The sequence below is a fragment of the Poecilia latipinna genome, unplaced genomic scaffold (assembly GCF_001443285.1).
Source record: "Poecilia latipinna isolate Pla-1442-1.1 unplaced genomic scaffold, P_latipinna-1.0 Scaffold956, whole genome shotgun sequence".
Lineage (NCBI taxonomy): Eukaryota > Metazoa > Chordata > Actinopteri > Cyprinodontiformes > Poeciliidae > Poecilia > Poecilia latipinna.
In genome coordinates this window covers 150,244-161,205 of record NW_015113572.1, presented here as the reverse complement: position 1 = coordinate 161,205, position 10,962 = coordinate 150,244, and the positions used below count along the sequence as shown (strand labels likewise).

At 41.4% G+C, this 10,962-nt stretch overlaps 1 protein-coding gene across 11 annotated transcripts in view; it reads right to left on the bottom strand.

Moving 5' to 3' along the window:
* Window positions 1–10,962, bottom strand: part of LOC106958016 (type I inositol 3,4-bisphosphate 4-phosphatase-like) — a 36,324-nt gene that overhangs the window by 9,026 nt on the left and 16,336 nt on the right. Inside the window, exons 9-27 of one of the 11 annotated variants that reach the window (XM_015049667.1) lie at window positions 10,261–10,351; window positions 9,848–9,995; window positions 8,779–8,909; window positions 8,593–8,697; window positions 8,404–8,512; window positions 8,126–8,143; window positions 6,657–6,843; window positions 6,357–6,572; window positions 6,104–6,245; window positions 5,790–5,945; window positions 5,178–5,210; window positions 4,744–4,916; window positions 4,533–4,656; window positions 4,383–4,450; window positions 3,786–3,985; window positions 3,601–3,698; window positions 3,378–3,490; window positions 3,144–3,298; window positions 29–798 (exon numbers count right to left, since the gene is read on the bottom strand). In XM_015049667.1, coding sequence (XP_014905153.1) covers window positions 618–798; window positions 3,144–3,298; window positions 3,378–3,490; window positions 3,601–3,698; window positions 3,786–3,985; window positions 4,383–4,450; window positions 4,533–4,656; window positions 4,744–4,916; window positions 5,178–5,210; window positions 5,790–5,945; window positions 6,104–6,245; window positions 6,357–6,572; window positions 6,657–6,843; window positions 8,126–8,143; window positions 8,404–8,512; window positions 8,593–8,697; window positions 8,779–8,909; window positions 9,848–9,995; window positions 10,261–10,351 — 2,448 coding nt within the window. In that variant the 3' untranslated portion in view covers window positions 29–617. Of the gene's footprint in view, window positions 1–28; window positions 799–3,143; window positions 3,299–3,377; window positions 3,491–3,600; window positions 3,699–3,785; window positions 3,986–4,382; window positions 4,451–4,532; window positions 4,657–4,743; window positions 4,917–5,177; window positions 5,211–5,789; window positions 5,946–6,103; window positions 6,246–6,356; window positions 6,573–6,656; window positions 6,844–8,125; window positions 8,144–8,403; window positions 8,513–8,592; window positions 8,698–8,778; window positions 8,910–9,847; window positions 9,996–10,260; window positions 10,352–10,962 lie in introns of those variants that run through there. The other 10 variants (XM_015049668.1, XM_015049673.1, XM_015049671.1 and 7 more) reach the window with 10 other exon arrangements.

Sequence of the window (10,962 nt, the reverse complement as noted above, 5' to 3'; positions counted from 1 at the left end):
CTTTCCCTTTTTTTTTTTGTGAAAAAACAAAAAAAAAAAAAAAAAAAAAAAAAAAAAAAAAAAAGACAAAACACTGCACTTTAGTGACCAATCACAGGAATGGCAGCATTTAGGAGAGAAAATATGAAAATAAGACACAAAAATTAAACTTTAAAGCAGCAGCATGTAACTTTAACAAAATATATTTTTTTCTATATTTGTTGCTCAGCAAATGTTAACTAGTGCTAAGGCTAGTTAGCACGGCTACCAATAATGGGGGATAAACGTTTTTTTCTGCAATGGTAAGTTGTTTCTCCATGGTTAGCATGTTTAGCTGTGCGCTCACAGGGTTGATTGACAGCGCTAAGACTCTCCTCCTGACTCTGATTGGTTGTTTGTGGTTGGGAAATGATAATAGATTTACATACTGCAGCTTTAAATGGTAAATCAGATGCCTGATGCCTCACTTTCAGCAAGAGGAGAAAGTAGTGAAGGAAAATTCAGTTTTTGTTTTTTTTCCCATGAAGAAACTCCAGTGGGGGTTGTGGAAAGCCCTTCGTTCACGTGAAACAGTGTGTGACTGGACTGCAGTTTCAGGAAAGAAAAAAAAACAAAAAAAAACCCTGACCAGGCCTGGCTCAGCTGCAGCGAACTTTAGCCAAGAAATACGCCACGCTGAGGAAGATCCACACCACCAGTAGGTTGGGGCTGAGCGCCAACAGCGGCAGGGAGTACATGAGGCTGGGGTCCAGCCGCAGGTCGCGCACTGGCAGCAAGCCGCTCAGGTTCTTCTGGATCACAGCTTCTCTCGTCCCAACGCTGCACGGTGTAGGGGGAAGAAGAACAGGAAGGAGGTAGAGCGGCAAAAGAGAAGGAAGAGAGCGATGGATGAGGAGGAAGGGATATAAACAGATGGCACGCAGATATGCCAGCGGAGAGATGGCAAATTAATAAGTGGGATGTGAGAACAAAGGAAAAAAATGTGTTGACAGAAAGCAGCTCCCACAAGGCGACACCAAAACAATAACATCGATAAACAAAACACAATTCGGCGAAAATAAGGCAGTTACACGACAAGAACCATGAGACGGGAAGCAGAGGAAGAAAAGAGAGGAGAGAAAAAAAAGAGAAATTAGGAAAGATGTTCTTTAAAGAAAGGAAAGAAGAAACAGCAAAATGGTTCACCATGTTTATCTTCTCTTTAGACATGGATGGAGATGGAAGAGGAGGGAGAAGCGCGAAGCTCGGGGCATGCAAACATTACGGGGTATGGGGCAATTTGTTGCTGTCAAACATGCGCCCGGGGTCAAATCAAATCTGAGTTCATGCTGGCCGGCTGGAGAGGAGGAGGAGAGGAACACGTGCAGACGTGAGGAGGAGAAGGAGAAAGATGGAGAGACTTTAAACAGAGTGGTGCGAGCGTCTCTGGGGTTTGTACCAAACAGAGACATTTGGAGCACAACCAGGCAAGACAAGCTGGGAATCGCATTTGCTGTGGATCAATATCAGTATCAATAACGACCAGCAGCAGCAGCAGCGGCAGCAGCTCAGTCGCTCTGTCTCCTGTCTCAAATCAGCATCGCATTTCTGCAAGCGGGGGGAAAAAAAGCTCAGCTTGTTTCTTTTTTTTTTCTCTCACCCTTTGTCAGAGGTAAACAGGACCGCTTTCACACTTACAATTTTTTGTATATTTTATTTTTTTGTATCTTATGATTGAACTCATTTTCATTTTCCTGAGTTTGAAATCGTATTTGTATACAGATCCATTCGATAAATTAGAATACATTTGAAAAGTCCATTTATTATAGGAAACTTATCACCAAGTGATTTTTATACATTATATAGAAAGTTTTGAAAGCCTTTATTTCTCTTAATTATAATAATTTCTATTTACAGCTGATGATAACTTGCCATTTAAATTGGAATATTACATCAGACCAATAAAAAACTATTTTCAGAAATGGTTAAAAATGTGTTATACTTGCATAAAGGTTATTTTCAAAATGTACTTTCAATCCGACAAACAAGACTTCGATGTATTTTCTAATTTATTCAACATGTCTGTACATATAGCTTGTAAATCCATTACCCTGACTTTGTTTTATTGGGGTTACATTCTAAAATATATTAAAAAAAAAATACTCAAATTCTTTTGGAAATGTGCAGTAGTAATAGATTTTTCATATGTTTTCCACTAAGCTACCTTGGAGAATTGTTTTTGCTTCAGGTAGAAGAAAAAACTCATTGAAATTAATTACCATTATTACACATTCCTACCGAGTTTGGAGAGACTTTATTGATGCTTTAGAATGTAACTGCTATGATTCAACAACTTGTAAAATTGGCTAATTTCACAAATTTTAACTGAGTTTAGTCTGAAAATTCTCCCAAGTCATCAACATACAAGAATAGCAATGGGCCTGGTTCCACTAGGGGGCTCCACAGGTTGTTTTGGGAGATTAGCTTTAAGCTCACTAAAATGCTAGTAATTTTTATTGGTTATTTTGTACATTAGCGGCTAATTAACAAAATGCTAGCTCTTGTTTATTGCACAGTGTGGTTAATTCTGGTGTTATATACTGTAAGGTGCTCAAGAAATAAATGACATGATTTGTAATTTACACAATTTGAATCTTGTGTAACTGGTTCATCTGGCCTGGCCGTGTAATTCACCAGACAGTAAAGAACAACTAGCTTATGTTCTTTGTAAACAACTTACACACTTCTGTGGAGTTTGGAGAAATTTTACAGTTGCTTTCGAGAAATGAGTTAAATGTGTTTGCAAATAAAATCAGTTTTAGTTGTGCACCTCAAATGTCCAACGAAAAGTAACAGTAAAAGTATACTTTAGTAACATCTTGCTTCTATGGTTTAATTTCAATCTGTGTAATCTAGTTGGCCCTCATTCCTGCAGTCAATACAAACCTAAAACAAAGTACAGGTCACTAGTTATTACTGGTAGCCGATGGACAAAAGGATGACAAAGGAAAAAATGATGATGATTGTGGCAAAAACAATAAATCTGCCAGTTAGAAACAAAGTTTACACATTTTTTGTCTGAGATTTATTTTGTTTTTTCTATTAAATAAGGACAAATCAGATTCCAGCTTAGAGTTCAAGTGATACTGGAATTACAGCCCAACAGAACAGGTTGATTCTCCTACCTGCGCATGCAGTCGAGTGCCTGCGTGAAGACCTGCGGCGCCATGCCGTGTTCATGCTGCAGGATCAGGCACTGCTCCAGAGTGACCGACATTCCCGTCCGGTCTTTGGCGCTCTTGCAGCTGGTGAAACGGACGCCGTTCAGTCGGCGGCAGATCTAAAGCAGAAAAGCGAAGAGGTTTGAGTTTCAACAGGCACATTCCTCCTTCCTTTTGCATTAAGAGGTTTTTCATCACCTCGGCCGCCTGCCAGAGGATGTCCACATTCTTGTTCTTCCTGGCGTTGACGTTCTGGCCCAGAAACCTCAGCAGCTCAGGGAGGCAAGTTTGGGAACGGGACCTGGGAAGGCCTGGGTGGAAAAAAGGAGGGTTGGAGGAGTTTTAACTCTTTCGTTTCTCATATTCTGAGACGATACAGGAGAAGAAGAAGAAGAAGAAGAAGAAGCTTTTCCGAACTCACAGTCCTCAGGAAGAACTTCTTTGAACTGTTCATAGTACGAGTTCAGCCTGGAGAGACTCTCCACGTTGATGATTTCCTGCAAGGATGTGTCACCAAACCTGAGCAGCACAAACACAAACTCAGGTTTCTTTTTTCCCCCCCTTCATCTCAATGTCTCTGGAGCACAAAATGTGAGTTTGTCTCACTTCTCGGCCAGCGTCTGCTGCTCGTTGATGCCCACGTTAAAGTGCACCGGCTGGACCCTCAGCAACATTCCGCTCTGGATCTCCCGCGGCAACGCGTCGAACATGCTGCCCGGCAGCGGAATGCGGACATTGAAGCCATCCCTGTTGCCCGTGATGATCGGCAGCATGTCAGGGGCGGAGCTGCCGGTTGCCTGGGTGACCTGAGTCAAAATAAAAAAAATATTAATAATCTTCTCGTTTAATTTAGATTATTTGCATGCAAATTACACTGTAAAAATGCACAAATTTGTCAAGTATTTTTTATATAGTTTCTAATGCAAATATCTTGAAATAAGACAAAACTAATATACAAGTAACTTTTCAGCAAAATATACAAGCTTGTTTTAAGTAAATAATTCTTGAATTTAGATATAAAAAGTACTAGAACTGCTACATTTCTTTTTTTAGAATTGTTGAAAAATTATTCACTTAGCTTATATATCTTGCTGAAAAGTTACTTTAAATTTTTTTTTGCCCAAATTAAAATGTACTAAAATATATTAACTAGAAACTTCTTGGGTTTTTTGCTGTGTAAATATTATGTAGTATTATTTTTACCTTAAAGGTGACGTTCCGCAGATCCATGACGCCGACGCTCATGTCCTCCAACATGGCAACCTCCTCTCCTAGACGCACAAGGAGATGCTCGGTGAAGTAAATCCAGCTAAAAAAAGTCATGAGTAAAACCTGATAGAGTCTGGTTCGTACCGTAGGTGCTGAGCAGGGACTCGTACTGAGCCAGCAGGCCGATTGTGTAGAGCTGCCGCAGGAAACCGTTGTCTCGAAGACAGTTCCTCAGTTTGATGATGAAGCCACAGATCAGGGCGGTGAGCTGCAAGGAACATAGGACAGACATCAGAACAGGAGGAAAAAAATATTTTTTCAGTAGTCTCTCTTGAGTCATGTTCTGCATGCTGACTGTCTGGCAGAAGACGACATCCCGGCGATACTGCAGCGACACGTCCATGGCGATGGTGGGGGCGCTGTCCTGCATTAGCAGGAACACCATGGACTTCTTGGCCTTGTCGGTCATCATGGCGACGCACTCGGTGAGCGTGGTGAGGAGCGGGTACAGAGCCTCGCTCCACTCACCTAAGAGCAAAGATGGAACGGAGTCAAGAATAAAATCCAGAGGTTATCGGCTGGAAGACTGAAACTGAAATGAATCTTAAATAGACTGCTAAGAGATGGAAACGGACTGGACAGAGAGACGGCAAGGAAAGCAGAAGCGCCGACAGAAGCCAAGTTACACAGTATGTCTTTTTCACTTTTCAAATGACAGAACAAGTTATGGGAAGTGACTATTCAAAAACAAACCTACATTAATTCAGAGTTAGAGGCAGCAGCTCTTACCTGGGTACGCCTCCTCTGCACTTGGGCTTCCATCTGGAAGAAGGGGTGAAGGTGCAACATGCATGATTAGGAGACACACATAGAAAACACTGCAGACCAGGGTCAAACATCTAACAATAAAAATTCTACTATGCAGCTTCTTCTGCCTGAATACGATTAGATATCTCAAGCAAAGGCTTCCACTTTATTTCCACATTGGTTTAAAGGGGTAATTGGAGCAGATGTTTGACCATGGTCCAGAACATTTAAATTACTGACTGAAACACTGTAGACAACGACAAAGGTTAAACAACGAGACTCGATCAAATAGAAGAACATCATCCAGACGAGGAGGTGAGAGACGTTCGGTTTCAGTCTGAGGTTTACATACACTCATGTTATATTAGTTTGTCTTTGAATGTTCAGATGCTTGAAACAAAAATAGGGTCGACGATTTTTAACTACCAGTGGTGACCCTAAGGGAGGTTAAAGGGGGCCTTGGTTTCTGGATGGTGAGTCAACAAAACACTGCACAGCAGAGTATTCTGAGTGGATGTAAACGTCTGACTGAGACCTCTATGCGGTTCTGTGGAAAAAAAACGGAGCAACAAAGCAGAAGAAACAGAAACGTACAGTATTCCTGTTCGGGGCTGGGGGGTCGTGCAGATGAGGAGAGGGCAGGCGAAGAAGAAGAGTATGGTGGTGCTGATGAAGATGGTGGTTCTGATGATAATGAGTCCTGTGATAAACTTCCTGGGTTGATCCAGAAAGCCCGTCGTTTTTCCTCACCTTTTCGTAGTCACATACACAAGAGTCAATTTACACCAATATCTGAGCGATTCCTGTGGGTTTTTTTTTCTTATAAAGTATGATGGTGAAAACTGATTCCAGCTGAGCAGATTAAGCAGAAATGTTAGAGCTAAAACTTAAATGGTGAACAGGAGCACCTTTTTTACTGTCGCCACCCTGCAGATCATGATGGGTACTGTCCAGACTACTGCTACTGGGTCTCCTCTCTTTCTGCAACATCTTATCCACTCGCTGGATGATGCAGTCCAGAGACTTGTCCACATTGACCCAAACCTTCTCCTGGGCAGAAGACAAAAGACTTTAAGTCAAAATATGGCGGATGTGAAGAGAAAACCAAAAAGAGCTGATAATAATAACGAGAAAACGTTGAGGAATGTTGTTAAGACCTACCCACTCCTCTTCGTACCAGTCCACATGCAGAGAAGATCGACTGTTGCAGCCGCTCCACTTGGCCAGCAAAGTGTCCTGATCGTTGCGGAGGACCACTTGTTCTGGTTCGGTGGTAGGCGATGCTTTGGAGGCAATGTATTCGGGCCGCGCCGCGTTCAAAGCCTGGATGGCCGAAGCCAGCAGTTTGCAGTCGCACACAGTCACGAGCTGACGAGTCTGACATCATTCGATGAGAAAATATCGCTTTTAGTTTGTGGAATAAATGGAGGCAAACTCCTGAATCAAACTGCCCTGTGGTACCTTATCCGTCAGGATAGCCAGCGTCCTCTCCAGCCCACTAGCCGATCGGTCTTTGGCGGCTCGGGAAAGCCTCTCAGCATAGTAGTTGACCTGAGTTTTGAGCGTGTTGATGTGGGCGATGATCTCTTTGGCTCGGACGATGTCCTGGGGTATGTAGACGATGGACTGTGAGCTGGAGAGAGCGCTGCTGCCGGGGAGAAAAGATCGTTACCAAACCATACGCTGACGACACTCTGCTCTACACTTCTAAAGAAAAGACGTCAGCTCCTGATTTTAAGAAGATCTGATTCCAGAACAGGAGAGAGGGATGCCACTGACTTGTCAAATAAGACTTTATAGAATGATACAGCTTTTACATGCACATGCCTGCTGCAGATGGTGCCTTAACATGTTCTGAGCAGAGAGAAATACCGCTGACATTTCAACTTGAGAATTAGTTCTAAAAATGATCTTTTCCAAGTAGCTTTTATTAGAAACTTGAACAAACAGCCAACTTACAACTTTGTGAACTGACATTTTCAGTGAATTCGATAAAGTGATGCCATTTTATGTGATTTCTGGGTTTGACAACTTAAAAGCATTAACAGTTTGTGTGGTGGCACAAGGCGGTGTTATTTGAAAATTGCAGTTCATAGCCTGTTAAATGAAGTAAATTAAGCACCGATCTTGTCATGACCAGCTGAACCATGCGTCTTAAAACCTTCGACAACTCAGTATCAAACCGATGTATATTGCTGCAATAACTTTGATTGGTCGTCCTTTGATCTTACCTTTCTGAATCTGATTCTGATCACAAATAAGAAAATCTACAGCAGTGGTAACTACCACTTGAAAAAATTACCTCCAGTACATCCAACTATGGCATTAGGAAGACTGCTTGTGTCCTAGCTTTAACCTTCATAATAATTACTATTCTGAAGCTTAGAAAATGCACCTAAGCATTTTCTAAGGTGCATTTGTCCTCCTCAGACATTTTAACAGAGGAACTTTCTCTTTCCACAGACTTTTGATAATTTGTGTCAAGAAAAATATGCTTGCTATGTGCATGGCACACTTCGCAAATGGGACGTGAAGAAAGAAATTTAATTTGCAGTGGCGCTTTGTAAACATGCCTCGCAGCGCTGGAGCACAGCCAGATGCACTCTTGTCACATTTACTTCAAAACCACCCAGGAGGCATGGACTTTTAATGAATTATTAAACTGGCTTCTCTTTTGCTTTTCAAAATAAGAGCAAAATATAAACATATCGGTGGAGATTGTAAATTCTCGGAAAGGATGTCTAAAGATACGTCAAAGTTGTGCGAGTTCAGTTTGACCTGTTGAAACTCACGTTTTAAGACAAATAGTTCAGTTTCTTTATTGTTTTCATGTTTTTTTTTGTAAACAAGCCATAACCTGGAATTTTCCATTGTAGCAGTGAGATACAAATTGTGAAATGAAAACAAGCAAAATTAAGGCAACAACTCACCATCCCTCCTCACAAACGCTGATAAAAAAAAAAAACAGTAACAGAAACAAAGTAAGAAGAAAGCCAATAAATTATTTCAAAGAAACAGTGCATTGTATGTAAAAATCAAAGCAGGCCAATGATTTGCTGATTGGAAGGATCTGAAATAAAAACTGAAGTATGAATGGAGTAAAAAAAGAAAAGAAAAGAAAAATTAACACAAGGTAAAGAAAAAAAAAACATGACTTTTATCTGGATTTTGCCTGTATGAAGTCTGTGTTACATTCACGTTAACTTACTGTTTCTTGGCCTCCTCAAACTTCTGGAGGAGCTTCCTGAGGCCACCACTTTTAAATCCCTGGCAATGAGCAGCCGGAGCGCCGATTGTTATGACATCGTAGGTGTGCTCTGCAATGAAACAGATGACCGATTACAGAGGGAAGGACAGCACACGAAAGAATAAATGTTTTCAAGAACAGATGTTTTACTGAAGCCCAGCTCGTCCTGCACCCTCATCCTCTGCACATGGAGGTTGGTTGGCATGAATTCCATCTTTCTGTCTGCTTTCAGGTTGCTAGCTTTGAAGGAGGGACCTGATGCCAAGAGCACATGAAGGAGAAAGCTTAATGTTTTTACTTGTTGACCAACGTTTGGAGAGCCGTGAAGACACTGACCTCTGTAGCTGTTGAGGTCAGACAGCGTTTCCTGATATGTGAGTGTTATGGACTGGTACTGAGACACGATCTGCCGTCGCAAAGTCTCCCAGCAGGGTGATAACTCTCCCAGTTCCTCCAGCTCACACACCCTGCAGAGATATTTAAGGTGAATGAATGAATGAATGAATGAATGAATGAATGAATGAATGAATAAGAGACTCAATAGAAATTACGTCAAAGTGCATATTTCATCATATTTTGGTGCTGGAGAATATACATGGTGGCGCCTTACTTTTGCAACATTTAATGTTGCAGTAGTATCCCAGAACTGATTCAACTCCCCAAAATTGAAAAAATTTAAAGATTGAAGCAAATTTATTAAATCAGTAAAAAACGCTGCATATTTCCTGCAGTTTATGCAAAGATAGGTTTCAATTTCTTAAGTTTGTGTTTGTTTGTTACGACTGTACTTCCTGATTTTAGACACTAGAAACCTCAGAACAAGAACGGAAATAAATAAAATGAAATTCTGAGAAGCTTGAAACTGCGGATTTCTCAGGCATATGTTTAGTAGGGCTGAAATGGTTAATCGTATTAATTGTGATTAAGTGATTATTGAAATAATCGTAAACTAATTTAGTAATTGATTAATCGTTAACTCGAGTATACGGACTCAAGTCAAAACTGAAAAACATATACATACATTTAGCATGTAAGATAAAAAAAAATCCTTTGTCTGCAAATATGAACCTTCTCAAGTCAATACGTCAGCTGCGTGCTATATTGACGTTAAGTCATGCAGAATGGGTTGAGCTTTTCATGTTTTTTAGCTGCAGATGCATCCTTTACTACAAATGATTAAGAGTTCCCTAAAGGAATGCTGTGTTATTGCATTTTAGGCAATAATGTTTCAATTAAAAATAGAAAATATTTGTTTATATGTATCTTTTTATGTGTTTCTAGTATTGTATTAAAAAGGCTTAAATGAAAAGTCTAAAGAAAATCCCACTTTTTAAAAAAATCTGATTAATCGTCAGAATAATCAATAACTAAACTAATGGCTCGTCGCAGCGCTGGCGTTCAGTACCTGGTGAAGTCCTCCTCCAGCAGCAGCTTGACAAACTGCCGAGGAACGTTGAGGGACAGGACGCTCTCTGCCATCTGCTCCAGGACGCGCAGGTGCTTTCCGTCAGTGGTTGGGAAGCGGTACATCCTGGACATGGTTCCTCCAAACACTGTTTCACATGCACATCGTAATGCAGTTTGACAGGTTTCGCAAGTGCGCCAGCACCTATTCTTATCACACAATAATCCTTACTAAATCAGTGCATGTAACTACAACACTGAGGAGCTTCCATTCCCTCACCTAGCAGCTCTCTGTGACTTGGTTACCTTGTTTCCTGTAGGTACTCTGTGCTCCTGGCCTAGCTTTTCCCTCACGCCGTTTGTGGTGTCTTATGCTTAAATCTGTCTGCTGTTGTGAAGTCAGTGAAGTCTCACCTGAGCGCAGTAGGCTGTCTTTAGACAGTGAGGCGTATTTAATCCGGGCTCCCATCGACTCAGTGAGGCTCTCATCAACGGGAAGTACCGTCTGCAGGCAAAACAAACACAAACTGAGTGCAAATTTGACCTGCTTTACACTGAATCAAGACAGAAATTTGACACTGTGTCTTTCTCATAGGCAGAGAGCAGTAATGTGCTGTCAGTGAGGCAAAATATGTCAACATGAGTCACAAGGCGATTTGGAGATAGACTGGCAAGGAATGACGCAATAACCGTAACCGCATCCAGGTTCAGTTCTGCTGGAAAAGGAAGCCATTTTTCCTCCAGGCTGCAAATTAAATGCAAATTGTACCCCGATCGATCGGTCACCGATCATAATCGGGCCGATTTTCGTGAAAAAGTGGTGATCGGTGATCATTGTCTCTTTTACCGATACCGATCACCTACTTCTCATTTCGCAGCCTGCCTGTGCAGCTGGTCTCCTCTTTCCTTCACACTGCGCAAACGCGCAACAACAAATCTTAAGCGATGTGCAACTATAAATGGGGAAGTTTGCTGCGTGTTGCTGCGGAAAATTGAAGCACGTCAAAATGCATCAACACAACGAAGCTAATACGACATAAAAAACAATGACATACTTGACGGAGTTTGGCTACATCGAGGCTCACTGCAGTAAAAAAGACATACGGAGGATCAGAT